General features: G+C 49.2%; 1 protein-coding gene across 6 annotated transcripts in view; it reads right to left on the minus strand.

Annotated features, from left to right (window-relative positions):
- SFXN5 (sideroflexin 5) overlaps positions 1 to 24,273 on the minus strand; it is a 122,740-nt gene that overhangs the window by 45,629 nt on the left and 52,838 nt on the right. For 5 of the 6 annotated variants that reach the window (XR_008379386.1, XM_053587032.1, XM_053587035.1 and 2 more), the window contains 4 exons: positions 14,592 to 14,645; positions 13,281 to 13,337; positions 11,874 to 11,939; positions 89 to 179 (listed from right to left, as the gene is read on the minus strand). Coding sequence is in view for 5 of the 6 variants with exons in the window: in XM_053587032.1 (XP_053443007.1) it covers positions 89 to 179; positions 11,874 to 11,939; positions 13,281 to 13,337; positions 14,592 to 14,645 (268 nt within the window). In the remaining variant the exon portion in view is untranslated. Of the gene's footprint in view, positions 1 to 88; positions 180 to 11,873; positions 11,940 to 13,280; positions 13,338 to 14,591; positions 14,646 to 24,273 lie in introns of those variants that run through there. The other variant, XM_053587036.1, reaches the window with a different exon arrangement.

Here is a 24,273-nt window from a genome sequence, read left to right on the forward strand (position 1 = left end):
GAAGGGCCATCCAGCCCACTGGGAACCCTGCAGCCCCAGACACCCACGCACAGCACACGCATGTCTGTGTGCTGGGAACACAGCTTACCTACAGCAGGGAATGGCACAAATCTCTGGACGAGAAGGCGGGTGGCGGGGGTGAACTTGTTTGCTTTCTGAACCAGGACATTAAGGCCCACCTTGGAAAGAAAAAAAAACAAAAACAAAACAAAACAGAAAATGTGCATGGTGCTACAGTGGCTCGTGGGAGGAAAGGGGCAGAACTGGAGGGAGGGCACAGAGAGAGGGGTGCCACCTTTCCCCTGCAGTGGCACCCCAGGTCCCCATCAGTGTCAGCTGATGTTGCAGAGCCCCAGTGTGGTTATGTAAGATACCACTGCCAAGTCATCCCAGACCACCGGCCCATGAGAAAGAGGGAGAGAGGTAAAGCATAAGACACACACACTCTCATACGTATTCTCGCTCACATATACATTTACATGCACTCACACATGTGTACACTCACACATACACTCCCATATACATATTCACACATTCATGCTCACACACATACACATTCATATGCACTCACACATATATGCACACTCACACATACATAACCCATATACATATTTGCACATTCACGCTCACATACACACACACACATACATTCTTACACACTCATACACATATACACACACTGACCCACACATACACATCACCAGAGTGGAAAAGGGATGGAATGGATACACACTCTGCACATAAGTGAAGTGTAGGAACCTCTGGTTCCCTCCCTGGCCCCTCAGCACCACCTTTCTGAGACGAGGAGCTCTCAGGAGAAGGAGACCTACACACCTGGCCACAGGCTGTGGGGCCAAGCAGAGTAGCTCAGAGCAGGACGGATGCCCTGGATTCATTATCCCTGCCTTCAGTCCTTTCGCCTGGCCCAGGACACCCTCCCGCCCTCCCTCCGTCTCCCATTGCAGTCCTTCATCTTTCTAGAGTGCAGGTCAGCTCACACTCACTACCATTAGTCTGCCGATGACCTGAGCTGGGTAAGACAGTACCACAGCCTTCATAACCTCACTTCCCCTCTCCTGATACCCCAAAATTTAACCCTGAAAGTCAAGTTTACTGGTCATCAGATGCTACATGAACCTTCCAGCTGTGGGGCCTCTGCTCACTGATCCCTAGGCCTGGGGTCTCTCCCTCCTCCACATGGCCCACATCTGTTTTTTCAGGCCCCCCTATGAGTTCCACCTCCATTGTCACTGACGGGCAGTGGGACTTAGGTAGGTAAGTCATTTAACCTTTCTCAGTTTCAGTTTCCATGTCTGTAAAAAGGGGTATAATATATACAACATCTGGGGCTCTTATAATAATGTATGAAAAGTGTTGAGCATGAGCTTGGCACATAAAAGGCCTCAGTAGGCCTTTTAATGAAGCTACATAATAACATGTCACTGGCTGGGAAGAAAGAATCACACCTTTTTCTTTTTTTTTCTTTTTGGTTTTTGGCCGGGGCTGGGCCTGAACCCGCCACCTCCGGCATATGGGACTGGCGCCCTGCCCCTTGAGCCACAGGCGCCGCCCTAGAATCACACCTTTTTCACATTTGCATGTCCACTACCTGGGCTGTACACACCAGCACACAGCACATGCTTGGTAAGCTGGTGATTGAGGAAGAAACACAGGAACCAACAAACAAATGCCTGTGTGGAAAGATGAGTGAAGGCCGGAAGAGGGGTTCTTGGAGGAAGAGAAGGTGGGGTTAGGCTATGCAGAGGAAATGGTGGGGAAATGAGCATGGGAATAGGATGGAGAGAGAAAAGACAAGGTGCAGGTGGCCAGACCAGGGGGCAGGGTGTAGAAACCTCTCCTCTCCCAGACTGAGACTGGACCTGGCCCCTGCCCTGTGAATCTTTCCTGGGAAGCAGAGGTGGACCAGGAGCAGCCTGCAGTCAGTTCTGGCACACCCAGCAGCTCAGCAGGCCACTCTATGCACTCAGCTCTGGCTCTGCCTCAGCCTTCTGGGTAGCTGGGGAAGACACCAAGCCGCCGTGGGACAATTCCAGGGCTGCTGGGTGTCTGCAGCAGTTACATCTCGGCAGGAATGGCCCAGCCCAGACCAGGAAGACAGGCGGTGCCAGCCCCCAGGCAGCTCAGCACCCCAGAGAGCCAGGGTGCTGCCTGACAAATGCAGCCTGGGTTCCTGAGCACCTGGCCTCCATTTCTCATTCCAGACTGATACTCAGAGTTCAATCCTTGTTCTTCCTGCTCACTCCAGGGAAGGCTGGGAGGCAGGGAGACATGCAGCAGCTTAGACACCCCACTGTGGTATGGCTTCCCGCCCACACCAGGCCCTGATGCCCCTGCTACATGGGTGGAACTTGTCAAGCCCAGGTCTCCCCAGCTCCTAGCAGTGATGACTCAGAAATGGCCCCCACTCCCACCCCCAAAAGAAGTGCAGTGAAGGAAAGTGTGGGAGGAGGCTGGAGGACTCTCACGAGGGTGTTAATGATGCGAAAAGAGGGCCTGGGAGAAGGCGGGACCACCTCCTCTGTGCTGGACATTGGTACATGTTCATATGAATTATTATTATTATTATTATTATTATTATTATTTGAGACAGAGCCTCAAGCTGTCCCCCTGGGTAGAGTGCTGTGGCCTCACAGCTCACAGCAACCTCCAACTCCTGGGCTCAAGCGATTCTCCTGCCTCCGCCTCCCAAGTAGCTGGGACTACAGGCGCCTGCCACAACGCCCGGCTATTTTTTGGTTGTGGCTGTCATTGTTCTTTGGCAGGCCCAGGCTGGATTTGAACCTGCCAGCTCAGGTGTATGTGGCTGGCGCCTTAGCCACTTGAGCCACAGGCGCCAAGCCCATATGAATTATTTTAATGAAATCCCTACTCTAAGGCTTTTGGAAAGGCCATGTTGATCATTTTTACAGAGAAGAAACAGGTTCAAAGAGGTTAAGTAACTTTTCCCAAGGCCAGATAGCTGCTTTGAGGCAGGTAAAGTTGGGATTTGAATCCAGGGCCTGCTCGTTCAAAAGCTTTGCCCTTAACTACTGTGCTCCTCACTTTTCAGTTGCTTCCATCTCGAAGAGTGATGCTATGTCTGTGTGTAATTTAATGGCACTCTGCATAGCAAGAACCTCCCTGACAAAGGCCTGCCTAGGGACTTCTCCGCAAGTGGAAAAGAGAAAGCAACTCTTGTCAGGGAAGACAGGGCCCTTGAGCCATCTCTGCCTCGCAACTGGAAGTCAGTAATGAGTCCCACACACTCATTAGAGAAGATGCTGGAGGAAGGGCGACAGGAAACATTCAAGGAAGTAGGCAGGGAGCCTGGGACCTCTCCCCTGGCAGCCTCTTGGGAGTGAGTGGACAGGGCTGGACTGCAGCGGTCATGGGCTGCAGTGAACACTCAGCCTTGTTCCCCAGCCCCTGGGAAGCCTTCTTCGCCATGGCTAGCCATTCCTCCCACTGGCTAGGATTGGCACTGCCCTAGGCCATTTCTCTCCCACTGAAGGTGGAAGCCCAGGGTAGGGACAAGGAAAGAAAAGAAGAAACAATGTCCTGGTCTCAGGTCTTTCTTGCCTCCTCTAACCTAAGCCCACCAAGGTCTTCCAAGTCTGAATGGGGTGACATTTAGTGAGGCACACATGTATGTTTCTGAGAGCAGGGTCAACATGCCCAAGCCCTAGGAAGAGGCCAGGAACCAGCAAAGTGGGGAGAAGACCTGGGCACATGTGTAGCTATGAATTTATTAGTCAGTGAGATCGCCCTACCCGCCCACCAGTAATTGGCCCTGTGGCAAACAGGGGAGGCAAGTGGCTGCTTACCCTTTCCCCTCCTCAGCCCGCTAGCCCAGGTCTTACTGCCCCAGTGACTAGGACAGCCACAGCCTGGAAGGAACCCAGGGTGGGCTGCAGACCGGGGGTTGGGAGCCCGTCTGTTCTGGTTCCTCAGGGGCCCTTTGGCCTGGAACATTTGGTGGAGCCCATTAAAATTAAAAAGCCAAGTGGCTGGTGGCTCTGAATGCCAGCTCGTTTTCCCTGGCATAGTGGGTCCTGTTTAAGGGAACCAGCTGGCATTAATGGCACACAACTCATCATGAACAGCAGCTAGCGATCAGAAAAATCGGAGCTAATAATCGGGTTTGAGAAAGATAATGAGATATGAAACAATCACTGCTGAGGGTCCCCCAGGGTCTGTTTTAACAGCCTCCAAATAAGCTACAAAATAGAAATTAACCAAACAGGAGCTCCATTTTGACAGAGGGGGAAAACAAACAAGGTGTGGATTTTGCACAAGAATTTCTTGCATGGTCAGCCATGGGGAGTCCTGGGACAGGCATGACCCCAGGCCCCATGGGCATCAGCAACAGCCCGAGAGAGGCCACGGGCCTTCTCTGACCACTCCTCTCCAGGCTCTGGCCACTAGGCTAGTAAATTTGCCAGGAGCAGCCAATAGGAGGCCAGAGGAGAGGAGGAAAGGCCAGCTTCCTGAGACTGCACATGGGCTGGGAGCTTCATGACATGGAATCTTTAGTATCATAAGCTATGTGACTGGCAGCTGCATCCTTAAGTACAAAGGACTCTCCTGGCCAGCAGCAGCCTAATTTCTTCAAGGCCAGCAAGGAGACATTGGCTGAGTCTGGAGCAATACCTATATCCCTCTTTCACCTGGGCTGCACCCTGCAACTCCAGCCTGCACAACCTACCCTGGCAGATAGCTCTGTTTCCACAGGTTTGGGGCACTCCACTTTCACATACCCCCAAAGATTATTGCACTCCTCCTCACACACTCCCTCCCTCCTCACCCATTCCCAGCTCAGCAACTCATGCCAGAGATCTCAGAACCTTCCTGGACAGGGACCTCTCCTAGCCCACATCTAACCATTGCTCCTGGTTCTACCTTCTGGATATCTTGATCGCGGCTCTTATTGCTGCCTGCACCCACCACTCAGCATGCATCACCTCTTCCCTAGATGACTACCCACCTCCTAAATGAGCCCCTGCTTCCACTCTCATGCCCTCCCAACTACTCTCTATAGTAAGTAGCCAAAGTAAGTTTCTAAAATCCCATGGCCACTTTGGAAGGCCCAGGCAGGAGGATTGCTTGAGGCCAGGAGCTCAAGATCAGTCTGGGAAACACAGTGAGATGACCTCCCTATACCCCCACTCCTCCCATTTCTATTAAAAAATTAGCCAGATATGGTGGTGCATATGCTTGTAGTCCCAGCTACTTGGGAGGTTGAGGCAGAAGGAGCTCTTGAACCCAGGAGTTTGAGGTTATAGTGAGCCATGATGATACTATAGCACTCCAGCCTGGCTGATGGAGAAAGACTCTTGTCTCATTAAAGAAAAACAAACAAACAAAAAAACTGTGTAGCAACCTGCTTAAAGTGGTGGCTCATAGCACCAAAAGAGCCTCACAGTCCTTCAAGAACCAAAAGCCTCACCTGCTTGCAAGGCTCTGGCTACCTTCCTGTTCCTTCCTGGAGCCAATCCTCCTAGAGCAGTGGTTCTCAACCTTCCTAATGCCGCAGCACTTTAATACAGTTCCCATAGGTTGAGAACCACTGTCCTAGAGCCTTAAGCATTGCCCCCCAGATCTCTTCACTTTTCAGCCTCAGTGTGAGGCTCCCTCTTCACTTAGGGCTCCCCTGTGCAGTATCTCAAAGAACCTGGAACTTTCCTCCATGTAACTATCACAGCCTCTAAGTATATATTTATTTACCTTCTTAAAAATCAAGTAATACATGTATCTGATTAAAATATTGAATAGCACAGAAATATTGTTATCTATGGATTCTACTAAATATCTCTCCCAATGCAGGCATCTTCAAACTTTTTAAACAGGGGGCCAGTTCACTGTCCCTCAGACCGTTAGAGGGCCAGACTACAGTTTAAAAAAAAAAAAACTATGAACAAATTCCTATGCACACTGCACATATCTTATTTTGAAGTAAAAAAACAAAACAGGAACAAATGCAATCACACCGCCTCATGTGGCCCGCGGGCCGCAGTTTGAGGACCCCTGCAAGTGCTAGGACATGGGGCCTGTTTCTCTCTTATTTCTCTCTGAATTTCTGGTGCCTGCTGAAATGAGTATGTGCTTAGTAAATGTTCCTAGAATAAAGAAGTGAACGATTACTGAAGATGGAAGCCACATAGGAGAACTGCCCCGTGCAGCTGCTGCTGTCTGCCTCAGCAGACACTGGGCACTACTGTGTGCCACATCCTACAGGTGCAGGCCTGAGGGTCTGCCCGAGGAGCTCATGGTGTCCACTAGGAGGAGGTGCCTCCAGGGGATGGGGCCCAAGAAACTTGAAGGCTTCTAAAAATGCGGAGGCCTGACAGCCCAGAAGGACAAGGAGGAGGAAGCTAGGTAGGAAAGAGGGGGGTCATTGGCAGAGGTTCAGAGCATGAAATACCAGGTTGTTTGCAGGACACTCAGAGGACAGTCTGCAGCTGGCTCTGTAGACTCTACTAGCACCTGCCCTCTGGGGATCCAATGGGCCTGGAGAACAATGGAGAAAACGGCATGCCTTAAAGGCATGTGATTCTTGTGTGTTGGATAATAGTGTAAGGGTTTGCATGGGTTGCAGGGGGTGGCTGTGGAAGGTCAAGGAATCTCTGAAATACCAAAAATATCCACCAGAGGGCAAGCTGTGTAGCACAAACTTGGTAACCAAATGGACCCATGACCCTCCATGGATGTCTATTGTCCTCTAACCCCAATCAGCTTGTTGCTTGGCAGTGGGGTCAGCCTATAACTCTATTGCAGTCGTCAACCAGGTGTGGCAGAGTTATACATGGGCAAAAATGCCAATTAGCTCCAGCTGCAGCTGAGTGGCTTGTTTGCTGGCAACAGTGACCAAACACTCCCTTGAACCATGCCCCACAGGGTACAGGGGGCTGCCTGCTGGGAAACCAATTATACCAGACTCCTTCCACGGAGGAGACAGGAAGGGACAACAACTTGTCCTCCCCAGAATAGATGCTGGGCTGCTTTTCATGTCTGATTTGCCACTGCCAGCATCACCATCTGCAGGCTTCTGAACACTTCAGATTCTCTACAGCAGTGGTTCTCAACCTTCCTAATGCCGTGGTCCTTTAATACAGTTCCTGTGGGTTGCGACCCAAAGGTTGAGAACCGCTGCTCTACAGGGTCCATGAGATGGGCCCTCCACCCTACAGCCACTCACTGAAAGCTGTGAGACAATAATCTGGTCCAGGATTCACAGGTACTGTCACCCACCTCCAGGCCCCAAGAAGAACAGAAGGGCCTGGGTTACACCCTCTACCACAGAACCAGCCAGGCCCCGTCTTGGAGGACACAGGCATACTCTAGGTCAGGGATGAAAATGTGCTGCTTTGGCCAGAAAACATAGGCCTAGGGACCAAGTATGAAGGTGAACAGAGGGTCTAACTTTATTACACCTAAAGAAGGACTCAAGAAAGTTTCTTACAGGCCAGGCGCAGTGTCTCACGCCTGTAATCCCAGTACTCTGGGAGGCTGATGTGGGTGGATTGCCTGAACTCATGAGTTCAAGACAGCCTGAGTCATAGCAAGACCTTGTCTCTAAAAAAAAAAGCTGGTGTTGTGGCAAGTGCCTGTAGTCCTAGCTACTTGGAAGGCTGAGGCAAGAGGATTGCTCGAGCCCAAGAGTTTGAAGTTGCTGTGAACTAAAGATGCCACGGCACTCTACCAAGGGTGATCAAGTAAGACTCTGTCTCAAAAAGACTCTTTTTTTCTTACAGTTCCCACTGCTCTTGGGCCTTGATACCAGGAGGTGTGGTAGTAGTTCCTACAACCTGGAAAATAGGTAACACTACTTATGCCTCCTTGTGCCACAGCAGGAGAACAGTGCATGATTAAGCTGGGTAAGTGCTGTCACTTACTTCACCTCTGTGCCCCAGTCTATAAAATGAGGAGGAACCCCCAAGCACTGCCTGGAGCACTGCAGGCACTCCTACTCATAGTTGCCAGTAGGCAAGGGGAACAGAAGGTAGGTGTTCAGCCCAGGGATCCCCCCACACCCCTCCTGTGCTCCAGTGTCTGGTAGGGAAAGTTAACAATCACTGTATCTGAATCAAAAAGGACCCGCTAGGGCCCAGAGCCTTTGAAAATGGAGGTCAGCACTGCCTAATAGGGAAAGACCTCACCCAGTTAAGACTGAGCTGAAGGTGAAGAGTCTGAGGCATGGGCATACATCACCTCTCATCATCTGGCTCCACCAACTAGCTCCTGACCAGTCACATAGGACTTCAGCTCTGAATCTTCCTCTCCCCAGCCTGAGGTTCACCCTCGTCCAGAACCCTGTGTCCATGAGGGTGGTCCATGTGCTGAGCCTGCCAATCCCCACCACTCCTCATCCATCCGCATCCCCTGCAATACCCAGGTCCCTGAGCCCAGGTTGGCAGGCTGGACTTGGGTGCAGCCTCCTGTGTCCTGAGCAAGGCACTCATGGTGTTTCATAGCTGGTCCTGCTGCTTCTCACTCATCGTCACCTCATCTCCATCACTCCCACCTGGTACCACATTCATTTTTTGAGTGCCTCAAATTTGTCATGCTTCCCGTGTATGTGGGGCCCTTGCCCTGGAACTCTCCACCTTGACCTCCCCTGGATCTCTCCGGTCTGTCCTGTGTGAATTTTCCCTGGCCCCATGATACCCTAGGGTCACCCTCATAATAATTCTGTTTGTACCACAGAGTGTTCTCAGCTTTCAAGAAGTCAATGTAGCCCCTGTGGCCCCCAGTTTCTGCAAAGTGCCTAGTTGTACTTCACAGTCCCCTGATGGAAACAATGGGTCTTGCCTTGTCCATCGCCCTCGGGTAGCCAGGGCCTGTGCAGGCTACCCACAGAAGTGATCCGCACAAACTCCCGGATGAAAAAAGTGAGGATTGAGCGAGGCTTCCTTTGTTAAAAGACAGCAAACTGTTAGATTTCAAAAATAACTTAAGACGGAATTTCTTTTTTATTCTCGAGCAAAAAGCCAGACATTGCCAAATCTATTTAGAAGGTTCACCAAGAGGCTGCTAATCTCCACCGTGGTGGTCCCGCAACTAGCATGAGACTTCATTTGGGGGCATGCAAACTGGGGCCTCTGATTCTGGAGGTTGCTGGCCAAGGTCAGGGCTCTTCTGAGAGGGGGAGAGGGCTCTCCAGGGTCCACAGAGAAGGCTGGCCTCACTCAGCTGTCCCTCAGTCTCTGGGACCTGCTCTCAGCCTGTCAGTCCCCATCCACGCTACCTGCTTGTAGGGACTCGTTTTAATTAATGCCAGAGCTGGGCCAACCACTGGGGCCGTGACACTTGTTTGCAGGTCATCTCCTCCTAACAGGCTCACCCTGGGAGGGGATTTGTCACTAATTGAAGTAGAGATCAGTTAATGAGGCTGCAGGACCTGGGGTTCTAGAGAACAAGGGAAAGGAAAATAAACTAAAGCCCCTTTCTCTGGAGGTTTTGTGATTTACACACACAAAAGAAAAGCAAGCAAGCTGCAGATTTTCCAAGTCAGAAACTCTGCTCCATCTGCCAGAGTTAGACCCTCACTGTGTGAAGACTTCAGGCAGAGGGACGTTGCCACCACTAAGACTCGTGGATGGGCGAGGAGAGGGGCCTCCTGAGGCCAGCAATCAATCAGCAGCCTAATTAATAAGGATTTATGGAGCAGACTCTGTGCTCCCCTCAGCGGGGGATAGGACTCAGTGCCGGACCCTGGCTAACTTCTAATCTGACTGGGCTGGGGCTCAGACTGCAGAACCTGGGAGAACGGGACATGCTGCAAGTGTGAATGGGAAGAACAGAAGTTTCCAGGACCTGGGGTGGGGGGAGCATCATGGACTGGAGTGATAAGGGAAGGACTCCTGGGTAGGGGCACCCTGCTACCCACCTGGAGCTAGGCAGGGCAGAGAGAGAAGGGAGGAGGGAGTTCCCAGCACAGGCACATTCCAGTGTGAAGCCCCATCCCTCCTGGGCAAGACCCCAGTTCTCAGAGCCTGAGAGGGCCCCGAGTCCCCCAGTAACTCCCCCGGGCCTGTCTTTAGAACCCCCACCCGATAAGTCTGAGCTAGGCCTGCCCTGGGAAGTGGTTGGAGTGGGATGGCTGATAGGCCCTTGGGTGGGGCAATGAGGACTGGGGACACAGAGCCCTGAGCTCTTGGCAGAAGCTTACCTCCTGTTCCAGGAGCCCCAGGCATGCAGGGGAAGGAAGTCCCACTAGGACAATGATCCCCTTCTCCTAAGCCCTTTCCATCTGGGGCCACTCAATAGCCTTTCCTACATGCCCAGTTCCTCCCTCCCTTCCCCTTAAGTCTCAGAGCAGGAGAGGGGATTTTCAAAGCGTCTAAGCTAGCAGGCCATCAACTCCTACATCAAGGAGGAAGTGCGTGAGCCCTTCCCCTGCTCAGGAGAGTGCTTGGCATTAGCCTCAGCAAGTCCCCAGAATCAGGGACCCCTAATCTGTACGACTCCCAAATGAAGTCTCATGCTGGCTGCAGGACCACTAGGGTGAGTGAGCAGGCGCTTGGCAAGTCATCGAAGTAGATTTGAAATGTCTGGCTTCTTACTCATGTTAAGACATAAGGGTTTAGGGAAGGAAAGAGATCTTGGGCATGAGATGGATGTCCCACCTAACAGTTATTTGGAGATGATTTTGTCTATGTGGGAGTAAAATAAATGAGGCCATTTCAGGACAATCCCAAATCCCTACTTTAGAAGAATAGCAAAATAAATTATGATGTATGGCACATCATCACTATCACACTATGTCACATAGTTGTGAACAATTATCACACAGTATTCATTTAATGACGCTGAAAAGATGAGAGTAGGTTTTACCAAAAGATTATTATATGTGAATTCTTTTTATTTATTTTTTTAATTCTTTTTTTTTTAATAAACAGGGACTTGCTATGTTGTCCAGGCTGGAGTGCAGTGGCTATTTACAGGCACAATCTCAGCTCACTGAAGTCTTAAACTCCTGGGTTCAAGCAATCCTCCTGCCTCCTGTCTAGCTCAGACTACAGATGCAGGCTACCAAGCTCAGCTAGGTGAATGTCTTTTGATTTGCATTTTTGAATCATTTTTTTCTTACCAATTGCATGTATTTATTGTGTAATGAAATGACAAATTTGTGAAGGGACCCTTTGCCCTCTGGAGTCAGCTGTAGGAGGCCTTCCCAGTGAAGACCTAGAGAGTGCCAGACTTAGGCAGGAGGTGGGCTCAAGGGTGGGACAAGGTCCTGGCAGCTTGAGCATCCAATCGAGCTCTGTCCAGGCCCCTCACTATGTCACCTGCCCTCATCTGCCCACCAACCATCCTACACTCATATAGCCAGTCTACAAATCCCGCTGCTGAGTAGCTACTCTTATCCCAAAGTCCTGTGGAGACTGAAAAGGACACTAATACACCTGTCTTGAGGAGCTTACAGGTCTTCTAGAAGGACTGGACATGTGACTGAATGACCAAGGTCACAGAGAGGGAATAACAGTGCCCTGGGGGCTCAGCAAAGGGGAGCTAGCATGTAGGGCAACCCTGCAGGAAGATTTCTGTGTTCCTTCCGTCAGCTGCATTCCTGAGCATGAGAAGAATGCTGGGTAACTGTGGCCCCTCTCAGGACAGAGGTGCTGTCATGGCATCCACAGGCACCAGCTCACCATCTACCTGCCCTCTAAACCATGGAGCACCAATTTGTGCTGTCTCTCTAGCAAAGTCTCTTCTCTGCCTGGAAAGCCTGCCCCGGCAGCCCACCCACAGAAGCCCATCTACCACATCATTGCCGTCACTGGCCCCCTAAGACCAGGGTCCACCTGCAGAGCTGAATGTGGCAGCCACCCGCAGCAGAACCAGGAGGAAGGAGGTAAGGAGGAAGTACTCACCGCAATGGAGACAGCACTGATGACAGCTCCCAAGTAACCCTGGATGAACTTGGATGCAGGTGAAGGCTGGAAGACAGAGGCAGAATTTCAGGCCTGCTGGGTGCCCCAAACTCCCACACTCCACCCTTGCCCCAGCCAGCCAGAAAACCCCCTGCCCACCCGCCTGGAGGGTCAGGTGAGAAAGAAGAGGCCCCTCAGGAAGCCAGAGGGATCCGGGCCTCCCTTTAAGCTCAGGTCCAAACACAGAAATATACTCCCCGTCTGCCCTGTTCTAGAAAGGTCACCAGCAGACAGTGATGGCTGGAGATGGAGAACAGCAAGTCCCATAAGGGACCACTTATAGCCAAGGCTGGCAGTCTCCGGCTTAGCAAGGCTAAGTGCTATAAGCGGGCTTTTAGGCACACGCAGCACTTTGCAGGGGGAAATACCCGTGCTGAGGCTGGCTCTGTCTGGATGGCTCCCACAGGCCTTGCCACCCATGCAGCAACAAGGTCTCTATGTCAAAAATGATAGACAATTCTATAGAAAAATACAGCCCAATGTCCAACCCAGAAAATGAAGGAAAAGCTAAGGAACTAGTCTACTACCATCGCAGGTTGGGAGATGCTCAGTTAAGGTAAACAGCAGCCACCCAAGCAGAGCTGTGCATATGCGAAGCTCATGAGGGACATAGTTGGAGGTTTAGAGGGAGGATCCTCAGAGTATCAGGCCCCTCAAGTTCCTACCGCCCAGGCCAGCACCTAAATCCCTTCTCTCTCCCCTAAGGATAAAAAATGTCACAACCCCCACCCCCCCGCCACCCAGTACTCTAAACTGACAGGCCTCCAAAGGGAATCATGAAGTCGCTTCCCTCCTTTTGCCTTTAGACTTAAGTAAGGGAGAATCAGACAGAGGAACAGGTGGCCTTGCCAGAGAAGCAGGGGCCCAGTAACCCCTCTTGCACAACAGAAGGGTGACTGGGCCTCCACCATGAGCTGTCGCAGACATGCAGGGAACTCAGGGAAGGAGGAACCAGGCCTTTGGGACCCTTAGCCCTTAGGAGCCCTTCAGCCTTGTGGCCAGCAGTTAGGAGCCAAGACTCTAAGGCAGCTTCCAGCAAGTTTGGAGAAAACTTTAGGGGAACTGGCCCCCAAGTGTCTGACACTGTCCTGACCCAAGAACTGGCTCTGAGAGATGCTCAAGAATTCTGAAGCCAGCAGAATGCATCCCTTACACTGCCTCTCACCCCCCCCACCTAATGGATCTGCTCCATTGCAGGTAAATAGCCCCTGCTGAGATCAGCCAGGGTCTAGTCTGCTGCCACTCCTCACCTGAGGGGCTTGCAGTTTAAATACAGCAATACAGCACTCAGAGGAGGGTAATGCTTAACTGAGAAAAGGAAGCCACCAACAGGGCAGTGATGCTCACCTTGGTAGCATTGCGGTTTGCATAGTTGACACAGGCATTGTGGCTCTGGTTCAGCCACTGAAAGGCAACAGAGAAGTCAGAAAAGGAATGGTCACCTCCCTGGAAGCCAGGCCTTGGTCACCCCACCTCACCCCCCCCCCCCACACACAAAGACATGGCACACTGTCTTTCGCTCACAGATGGTTCTGTGCGTCCCACTAGTAAGTGTGACCACCTGTCCCGGTTTGTCTGGGACTGTGCTAGTGTTGGCACTGAAAGTCCCAAGTCTTGGGAAACTGGCAAACCAGGACGTGGTGCTGTACACCCCAGCCCCAAAGGCTGTCACATGGCATTCACTGCCCCACTGGGCCCACTGCCTTTGCCACATCATCCTTATTATGTCACTTGCTGGACAGAAGGTGGCCAGCAAGTCCCCTGGTATGACTCACAGGCCGTTACTTCTTTCAAGAATCTCCCAGCCCAACATCCTGCACCACCTCTAATTCCAGACACACGTGCTGTCAGAAGTTGTGTTCAGGGAAGATTCCCTGGCGTTCTCCCCCAGAATGTGACAGGTTTTTCTTCCTGCCCCTCCTTGCCTAGATACACACAGGGACATCTTCAACTATTTTCATGGAGCTGTGACCTGGACTGCCTCCAAGAGCAGAGAGGAGGGTCCGTGATGTACTTCACTACCTCGGGGCAAGGAGTGGGTCTCCTTTCCCCTGCAGATCTGGGTGGGGTTGACATATTATGAGGGTGTGGGCCTTGAGGTTACTAGCCATGGGACAAGCAGCCAAGTGGCAGTATGGGTGGCTGCTAACAAGCTGTCATAACCCAGGTGAGGGCACCCAGCTCCCATCACCTCTGTAAAAAGGTTAAAGTGACACACACAATGGCCTGAGACGCCCTGGCTACTCAGTGCAGCTCAAGTCCTGGCTTTCCTACTGGGGCTTCGAGGCTAGGAGAGGTGTTAGGGGATTGACTACCCTGGGCAGGGCAGGGCAGGGAGTTCTTTTTTTTTTTGAGACAAAATCTCAGTATGTCACCCTCGGTAGAGTGCTATGGCATCACAGCTCACAGCAACCTCAAACTCTTGGGCTTAAGCAATTCTCTTGCCTCAGCCTCCCAAGTAGCTGGGTCTACAGGCGCCTGCCACAATGCCTGGCTATTTTTTCGTTGTAGCTGTCATTGTTGTTTAGCAGACCTGGGCCAGGTTCAAACCCGCCAGCCCCAGTGTTATGTGGCCAGCGCCCTAACCAGTGAGCTATGGTGCTGAGCCAGGGCAGGGAGCTCTTAACCAGCACCTGTGTGTCCCCGGGAGACCCTTACCTGCCAAAAGACAGTGGATGCCAGTGTCTGGTTGGGCAGGAGAAGACCGACTACCTATGAGTGAGAGAGAAAAAAGGCTGAAAAGAGTAAAAGAAACATCCTACATCCTCGCAAAGAAAAAGTACACTGCCACAAACAGTGTGGATATGCATAAACTGCTGCGGTATGACGTGCACATACAAACCAAGGCGTGCACTGGAGAAAGATCAAGTTACAGAATTACATTGCAGCATAATCCCAGTTATGTAAAGAAAAAAATTCATCTTATCTATAACTACATATACACGCACATATCTATGCATGAAAAAACTTGTGGCATAGCAAATCCTGCTAACCGTTGCTGTCTGAGGTATGGGTACAGATGCATTCTTTTAAAATAGTTCTGTATTCTTTCTAACACACATTATTTCCATAGCGGTGGGGGGGGGGGGACAGTAAAAACAAACAAGCAAACAAAAGGAACTTTACTTCCTCTCAGGCAACCCGACTCCTGGCCCCTGCCACCCATAGGATTTTTGTGAGAATTACATAAAAAGGCCTTTAATTGCCTTGTATATATAAGTTGGGGGAATATTGGTAGCTGTTATCTTCGAATTTCCATGGAACAGAAACCTATACCATGTTTAAGCTATTGAATGAAGATGTCTAACAAATACTTGCTGGATGAGTGCAAGAATGAATATATGCCCACATGCAGCTATTCCCAAAACCCAAACATTACCTAAGACCTAGACTCATTGGTTTTTTGTTTTTGTTTATTGTTTAAATAAAAATTAACCATCTGACTTTGACACTGGCCAAGCCTTGGGCCTCAGGGATCCATATACGGCTCTCATTTACCTTTGGAGTGTTCGTGCGCAAAATAATATCTACTGAATACCGCTGCATATGGGAAAAATGTGCACAACCATCTACATATTGACTTATTTATTATTCTTGTAGATAAAATGGCTCTTTGGCAAGAATTTCTGTAAGGAACAAGTATAAACATTCAATACTATGCAGTAAATCAAATTCTAGACATCCCCAGCAGCATTAGTAAATCATGTTTTAAACATTAAAATGTTTTAAAACAGCGAACACGCACACACATTTATATTTATTGGCCCATATCAGTTTGAATAAAATTATACCGTCTACAGTGATTTCATAGCTTCGATGAGGAATTGTAAGATTTATTATCCAGAATGAGATCCCAATTTGATTTTTCTTTGCAGCTGAAGGGGCAGCTTAAGGAACCAGAGTGAGAACCAGGAGACCTTGGGTCTCAGCCTCTGCTCTGTTCCTATATGATCTCTAGTAGAAGATGCCCTCCTTTGGGGCTCTAACTTTCTCACCTATAAAGGGAAGGGGGTGACCTAAGAGGTCCTCTCTCAATTTAAAATTCTATTCTCAGGTTCTAGGTAGAGCAGAATTCAGCAGAGATAGTCCCATTGTCTACGAATGGAGCCCACATGCTAAGCATTCCAGAGGACACAGGACCTCCTCCTAGTCGGGGCCAGATAATAAAGGAAGCTGAGCCCAGAGGGAGTGGACATGTCTGGGAAAGGGCTGTGTATGTATGTGTACACGTGTGCCTATCTGACTGCCTCCCACAGCCTGAGAAAATGAAAGCTATTTGCTGTTCGGAGCTCAGTTAATCATCCCCCTAATCTGTAGTTTACTTAACGTGGGGTCTTATGACCTACACTACCTTCTCCCTTGACTCCCCACCATACCCCCAAACTGTGCTCAGGCCACTGGCACATCATAAGATACTGCCTCATGGGACTCACTGTATGTGCCACACAACTGCTGTCCAGCACATTACAAATTACATTATAAGATCCCTTTAATCCTTGAAGGAATTATTTTCTGGTCTCAGGGTTAGAAATTGTACTTCTGGGCAAATGGTTTGCATACTCCTTACAGACTCTAGCCATTTAACTGTTTCTTTGCATTGCCTGTCAAGAAGCTTAGGCCAGCTCTCCCTGGCCACATCTGCCAAGTGTACAGACCCACACTGCAGGTATTTCATGCCCAAACCTCACTCCTGGCTTCATCTTATTTCTCCTTCTCTAACTATCCTTTGTCTCATTTTTGTCCCTTGTTTTATCTTCAGTGCCATGCATGTTTTAAAGTAATTTTAAATCTTTTCCAGAACAAGCCAGAGCCCTAAACTAAGCTAGTACTCAGGCTATGTACACACATCATCCATGGCTCTATGACCAGTGAGCTTGTTATTGCTGGACAACCCCCACCTCCTGTCCCAACCTTCTGCCCTAATACAGGCCCGGTATCCATTCCAGCACCTTTGACTTTGAGCACCAGTGTCCTCATGCTTTCTTAAAGAGATTGATTGATTGATTTTGCCAAGCATTTCCCCATATGTCACTTACAATAATCCTCAATAACTCTGGGGACCAGACAAAATAGAGATTACTTTCCATATTTTGCAAATAGGGAAGCTGAGAATTAAAAAAATTCAGCAATTTGCCTATGACTTCCTAGCACATTCAGTTGCCCGATTCCTGGCTTGGGGGCCCTGAGTCTCTGATTCTAGGGTGCTCCTTCCCCACTCATCCCCCTGGGCACAAAGGAAGAGGGATTTGCTCAATGATCTCCGCCTACGTATGGAGCATGACCTATGTACCAAGTTCCATACCACTCCCAGCAGAGAACACCAGATGTTATTCCTTAACCATAGTAAACTCAAAAACCAAACAAGAAAATGTATGAGAATGTCGTTTATAACACTGAGGCATGAAAACAATACGACAGCTTAATGAGGTTAGGTGGGTGTGTGTAAAGCTGATAAATCCTATCATCGGAACAGGAGTTCAGGAAGAGAAAGGTCAGTGTGCCCTGGATATCTGATGAGAGGAGTATGGAGGATTGATCTGAGGGGTGTGTGCACGTGCGCATACTCAACAGAGCAGCGACAGGCAGGACAGGCTAGGAGGAGGTTTAGGAAACCAGCAGAAGGGAGACTGGAGAGGGTAACGTTAAAAGACAGAGAACAAAATACAGAGCTGCACTGGCCAAATGGGGCTCTGGGAAGTCATGAGTGGCTGAGGCAGGGGAACAGGTATCCTGCCCTCCAGGTCCCATAGTTAGGCGGGGACCAGAAACTTGTAGTCGCCAGCCCCATTCCCTATTAGGCAAAACGCAGCACCATCTGCACAATCCCAGGAGCAAGAGCAGATATTTTATAACTTCCTTTTTTCTTTTTAAGTCTAAATTAAAAATAAATGTTCCCTTCAGCTCTCAGATGTGTATCTCTGGTGCAACCTGCCCACATTCCCTCCCGCTGCCCTTTCCAGAACATGGCAGGGGAAAGGAAGAAAGAGAGGGATAGAGAGAGGGAGCCAGTCCACCCAGCTTCAATGCCAGTGGATTGCACCTCTTCCAAGAGGGAAGAGATTCAGGCGTGGCCACGCAGATGGGTGGAGAGCGCCCAGAATGTGGCTGGTACCAAGGAAAGTGGAAGGAGAGGGAAACAGGAGCCAGCAGCTCGGATTTCTAGCCCAGCCTCCACCCTATCTTGCTGCAGGACCTTGGCCAAATCGCACATCCTAGCTTTGCTCCCATTTATAGTTCGTAACATGGCTGAAGTCCCCTCTGCAGCTCTGGCAGCCTGGCAGCTGTCCTCTCTGCACACTCCCTGCACCGTCGCTGTTCCCTTTCCTGCAGGTGTCAGGACACGGACTAGCAATTAACACTCAGGTTCTGGTCATCAATGCGGGTGCCAGTATTTATCAGCTGTGTGATCATGGGCAAGTTACGTGAGCTCTTTGGTGCCTCTGTCTCTTCATCTGTTAAATGGAGGCTAATCCTGATACCCCTTGGGACAGTCATGAGAGGAAGTATGGCAGGGAGAGAATTTGGCTCAGCATCTGGCGTGCAGCAAGTGCTCACTTGAGGTTAGTGTCCACTCCTCCCAGAAAATGCTTTCCTAGCCTTTGCTGGTCTCTCCTTGCTCTGAACTCCACAGTCCACACTATACAAATGGCCATCAGCTTGCATCCATCTCATCTTTGAACACAAGTCTTGTCCTCAAAGAACTGAGCTGCTAGGCCTGGGCATGGTGGCCATGCTGTAATCCTAACACTCTGGGAGGCCAGGATGGGTGGATTGCCTGAGCTCAGGAATTCAAGACCAGCCAGAGCAAGAGCGAGACCCTGTCTCTAAAAATAGCTGGACACTGTGGTGGACGCCTGTAGTCCCAGCTACTTGGGAGCCTGAGGCAAGAGGATCGCCTGAGCATAAGAGTTTGAGATCGCCTTGAGCTACCAAGACACTACAGCACTCTACCCAGGGTGACTGAGTGAGACTCTGTCTCAAAAAACAGACAAACAAACAAAAACAAAAAACAAAAAAAAATCAAAGAATTGAGCTCCTATAGGTAAAACTGGGGCTCTTCTTTCTTCTTCCTGATGTCCCCTGAATCATTCAGCCCAAACTAAGCCCATACTCTAGGCTGGAAAAACTTTGCCAATTCATTGTTAAGAACATGAAATAACCCTTGGCCAGAGGATCTCCACTGGACCAACCATCAATCCATCACCCATCCCCTCCCAACTCTTCTTATTATAGTCCTGATTGCCTGGGGGTTTGCCTTTGGGGAGGGTGTAGACTGAATTTTTGGTATTGTTTCTTCAATTCCCTGCATACATACTGTAGCCATGGCTCCATCATGGGAGGAATATATCTCCCTGCTTCTTGGCTCTGCTTGGCCACATGACTCACTTTGGCCAGCGGCATGTGGGAGGAAGTGGCAGTGTGCCCACTCTGGGCCAAGCCTCAGAGGCTTTGTTCTTCTGCTTGCCCTTCTGTGTCTAAAATAGCCACAAGGTGACATCCCTGACTAGTCTTCTGACAGAGGAGGATGAGAGACAGGAGGAATGAAGACCAGCCCAGGTCAGCTAACCCTCAATTGACCCACTGACCCACAGACCCACAATGAGATGCAGAATTGCCTCAGTCAAGCCCTGTCTAGACCAAGTAAACCCCGGCAAGCTACAGATCCCACCGCAGAATACTAAGAATGAATACTATGGATGCCACTAAAGTATGATGGACATTTGTTACACAACACTATGGTGACAATGGCTGAAAATATAGCTACATATAAAGGCTGTCTGTACTGTCCTTCCTGGTCTAAACCTGACCACATGAATATATCTTGAATTAGGTCTTCACTAAGGATGCTGGGGCCTTGCTCATCACCCCACCCCATCTGGAGCCACAAGCCCAACTTGGGGGCTGCACTGGCAGGCCCAGGAAGAAGAATAGTTTATGCTTATGCCTAGTCTCAGGACAGAGTAAGGAAGGGGCCACTGGTACCCATACAACAACCCATGCAATAAATAAATAAACATATATATATATATATATATCTCTCACATCTTTGCTTTAGGCCTCCTCCTTTTGAGTATTCTAATTACAGCAGAGAGATGAGGTCTCAGTCTGGGAGAGCACCCCCAAATATTCCAACCTTCTTGGCCAGGAGTGGGACATCAACTTGAAAACAAAGACAAGGGAGTAAAGCCACTGAACACAATTCTGTACACAATGATATCTGGCTGAGAGCCCCACGTCCTTGGCCACCTCCCCTACAAGACTGACTCAAGGGACAGGAAAAAAGATTTTTTTTACATATGAGAAGAGTGGAGACGAAACCGGGTATGTACCAAAACAACTGGGTGGTAAAACTTAAGCCAGGGGAGGACTACAGGCTCCAGAGTTATCTTGCTTGCCCAGCTAATGGCAAAAATAATAATCCCTTCCACCCTGCCCCCACTCCACTTCTACCAGGGTAATTCCTGCCTCCTCACCCCTCACTCCTCATCCTTCAGGTTTCAGTTCAGTTGTCACTTCCTCCAGGAAGCCTTCCCTAACTCCCAAGATCAGGTGAGGTTTCTGTCCCATGACCCTGCAGTGCCCTGGTGGCCTTTTTGCAACATTTACCTCAGTAGTAAAAATCTGTTTAATGTCTGTCTTCCTACAGCACTACCTTAAACTTCAGACAGGTGAGACGACATGGTGTTCACTCTGCACGCACCTGGGAGTCCTTGCTGGTAAAACAGCAGCCCTGCTGTGTCGTATTTCTTCCCTCCTCACTGACTCGCTCAATTCCAAAACATTCCTCTTCACTTTTGATAGACCCACCATAGGCCCCAGTACTCAACAATTTGCCTGTTTTTTCCTTCTACTTTGTCTCCATCTTCTGATTTATGTGGCTAATGATCTGAAAAGTAACACTTCAGTTTTGGGGGGGTGTTGCTATTTAAAGGATGCCAGCCAGTTAAAGAAAGCATCTGTCAAATGAAGGCTTACCTCTGACTGGCCAGTTCTAGCTTACCTCACGCAACACCTCTCGTGTGGGATGAGCCAGGCCAACATGGCTGGTGTCCAGTAATACTGGGAGGCAGGCCAGGGAAAAATTTGGAAGTGGGATTTAAAGATGTGAAAAAGCAGAGTCGGGGATGAGGACGAGATGTCACAAAGGCCTCGGGACACAGCCAAGTCCTGACAAAAGTGAACCCTCTGAGATCCACCCCCCTGCCCCACCCTTGAAGATGAAGTGGCCCACGCCAGTATTTTCTGATGCTTGAAGTTTCTAAGTCCACGTGATCATCTGTAGTGTCAAAATGAAGGGGTTCAGAATACTGAGTCTAAGCTCTTAATGTTCCATGACAGAACTATGATTGATACTTAACCCAAGGCCACCAGGCTCACTGACTAGGCATTCAGGGTCTGCCCACCTTAGCTCCCAGCTGGATCCAAGGCATTTGGCTCTGAGTTTTGAGAGTTCCAGACACAAGGAAGAGTTGAGGGAGGCAGCAGTGCTGTGGGGAGCTCAGGGCTGTTTAAGGAAGTGCAAATTCTTCCTGGGAGAGCCTTAGGCCCACAAGGGAAACCCAGTTGCTAGCCTCTGAGGTGTCCCAGTGGCCAAGGGTGCAGGGCCCAGTGGCAGGTAAGGAAATGGGGAGGGCAGGATGAGGACCAGACCCCCAGGGCCAAGCCTGCGTCTGCTTCTCGTCAGCCACATGTGTGGAGAGGACAGTGCTGCACACCTCTCAGTAGAAACCTGGGCAGGGAAGCTGTTTATAAGAAGCGGCCACACTGGCAGGGCTCTTTTGAGAAGACACTTGAAGAAAGGGAGCAGTAAACCACGCAGCCTCGGGAGCAGCCTCAGTACACCAGCTAAGCCGCTGTGCTTATGTATAAATCGGGATCTCTTTGCCGCACACCGAAGGGGAAAAAGTTCCCATCTTCAAATGTTAAGCTTAAAATAAGACACTACATGGGTGCCAGTGGATCTGTGAAATCTGCTGACTAAACTGGCACCAGCCTCTGGGAGAAAACTAGCTCGTTTCTCCTGAGCTCTGAGGGGTGAGCGGGGTGGAGGCAGGGTGACTCACAGGCAAAGCAAGAACAGTGTCGGGGGTCAAGCTGGGGATGTTCACCTGGGCAGAAAGCAGCCTGACCACGGTTTCCAGAAGCTTCTCAGTCAAGGCACCTGCCAGCCTTACTCGCCCCTTCCCTTCATCACTCAGGGACCCAGTTCCTAGCACATTCGCTGGCACCCTCGTTTCTATTTTGGTAAGCATTTTTAGTGGCTTCGGCATGTGTATATTTCTTACCCACTCTATCAGACCAGGGGCTTTCCTAAGGTGTGGACTGGAACCTTCACTCCCCTTCAGACCAGGCATTTGCGGAAATGTTCAGTGCTATCAGGTGACAGGAGGGCCTTTGAGGAGCTGATGAGTGGGTGGGAGCCAGGCCCTGGATGCATGTCCTGGAGCTGCCATCGTTCCCCTTCCATGCAAGGCGAGGCAGTAGCCTGAGTGGGGTGGAGCAGGGACCAATGAGTTGTCATGTTGCTTGTCCACATCGAAGTGCCTAGACGGAAGGCCACCGGTTTCTCCCAATGCCAAGGCTCCTCTGGGGACTTAGCCTCTGGGCCAGCTGTTCTGAATCTTGGGATATGGATATTTGGGGCTAGGAAGTGGAGGTAGGTGAACACTGTCCTTTTGGCCTTGGCTGCCATGGAGTCCTGCTGGGAGGTAGGCAGGTCATACTGCCTGTTTTGCCCCCATCAAGTGTTCGTACAGGATCTCAGGGGCTGGGGCACCCACTTCTCACACCATATGCATTTATTCACAAAGGGCTATTTGCTCCAGGCTGGGAGAGGATTGGTCCTAATAGGACATTCACAGTATCTACTTCAGCAATGAATCCCTGAACAGCACAGGAGTGGCTCAGCACCCAAGTCCCCAGGCTGCCTACAAGGCTGTAGTGACCCTGCTATAATGAATGGCCGTGTGTTAGGTAAGATAGGAAGAGAGTGAAGAAGTATTGAGTGAGCCTCGATAACACTTTGCAAGCTGAAAACAGTGTCAGCATCTCTTGAGTTAGCCCCTTCTTCCCAGTTGATGGGAGTCCATTTGGCCTCTTATGGGAAAATAAGCCCCACATTTGTCTTTTGCCATTTCAAATACCCACTTCTCTGGTTTGGCAAAGAGATGATGTACCTAAATTTTTAAAGTTTTAATGGAATATTTGTAAAATTATGGCACTCTTATTTTCCTACCTATTAACCATTCTCCCCTTCTTTCTTACTATCCCTATATAATTAGGGATAACTATATATACTCAGCTAAATTCTACATAAAATGTAAGCAGAACTGTTATATGGAACTTCCAAGAAGGCTCCTTAAAGAGAGCTATCTCTGTTGGGAGCTACATCCTTTTACTCCTCTCCTCTCTGGAATGTGAATGTGATGGCTGAAACTCCAGCAGTCATCTTGGGCTATGAGGTAACTTTTATAACAGAAACCAGTACTGAAAATGGTGGAAAGAAAAATGAAAGCCTGGGTTCCTGATGCCATTATGAGATTCTGCCTGTCTCTAAACTTCTTTGACTTGAGATAGAAATAAACTATTTTGTTTTAGCCACTATTATCTTTGACTTTTTGTTACTGTATATGTAGATGATTCTAATTCCAACCAATACAATCAGATATCATGCTGCAAAGAAACCACAATAAATCCCAAATGGCAGAATTGTAGAGGTCACTCTACAATAAGATGAGCTGGAAAATAACAAAATAACACTTTGTTGAAAATCCAATCACGTATAATTTAAAGTGCTTCCTTCTGACTAATAGACTGAAGAGGATTTGAAACTATAATTCTAAACTTATTTAAAAATAATAACACAGAATCACTATATATAAAAACAGATATAGTCAGTTTTATATATATTCAGAGGCATATTCTCAGCTCTAAATACTTTAATTAGAAGGAAAGAAAGAGAATAAATAAACTAGACATTCAAGGCAAAAAGAAAACCAACCACAAACAAACCAAAGAGGGGAAAAACGTATTACAAAAACAAAAGCAGAAATGAATAAGAAGATAAAACAGAAAAACTGATAAATACACCCAAAAGCTAATTCCTAGACACAACTCCCATAAATCCAGTTATTTTAATAAAGGAAATAGAAGTGAGGAGTGGGACAAGACTCAAAATCAAAGGAAAGATCATTTCATTTTTGAAAATCCACATTTAAAACTTTTCTATTATAAAGACACCAGAGACTAAGGAAAAAACAGCTGCAGAAGAGATTTCCAATATATAATTCAAAGGATTAACATCCAAAATATATAAGGAACTCTTACAAATCGATTAGAA

This window comes from Nycticebus coucang, chromosome 4 (genome assembly GCF_027406575.1).
Source record: "Nycticebus coucang isolate mNycCou1 chromosome 4, mNycCou1.pri, whole genome shotgun sequence".
Taxonomy (NCBI): Eukaryota; Metazoa; Chordata; class Mammalia; order Primates; family Lorisidae; genus Nycticebus; species Nycticebus coucang.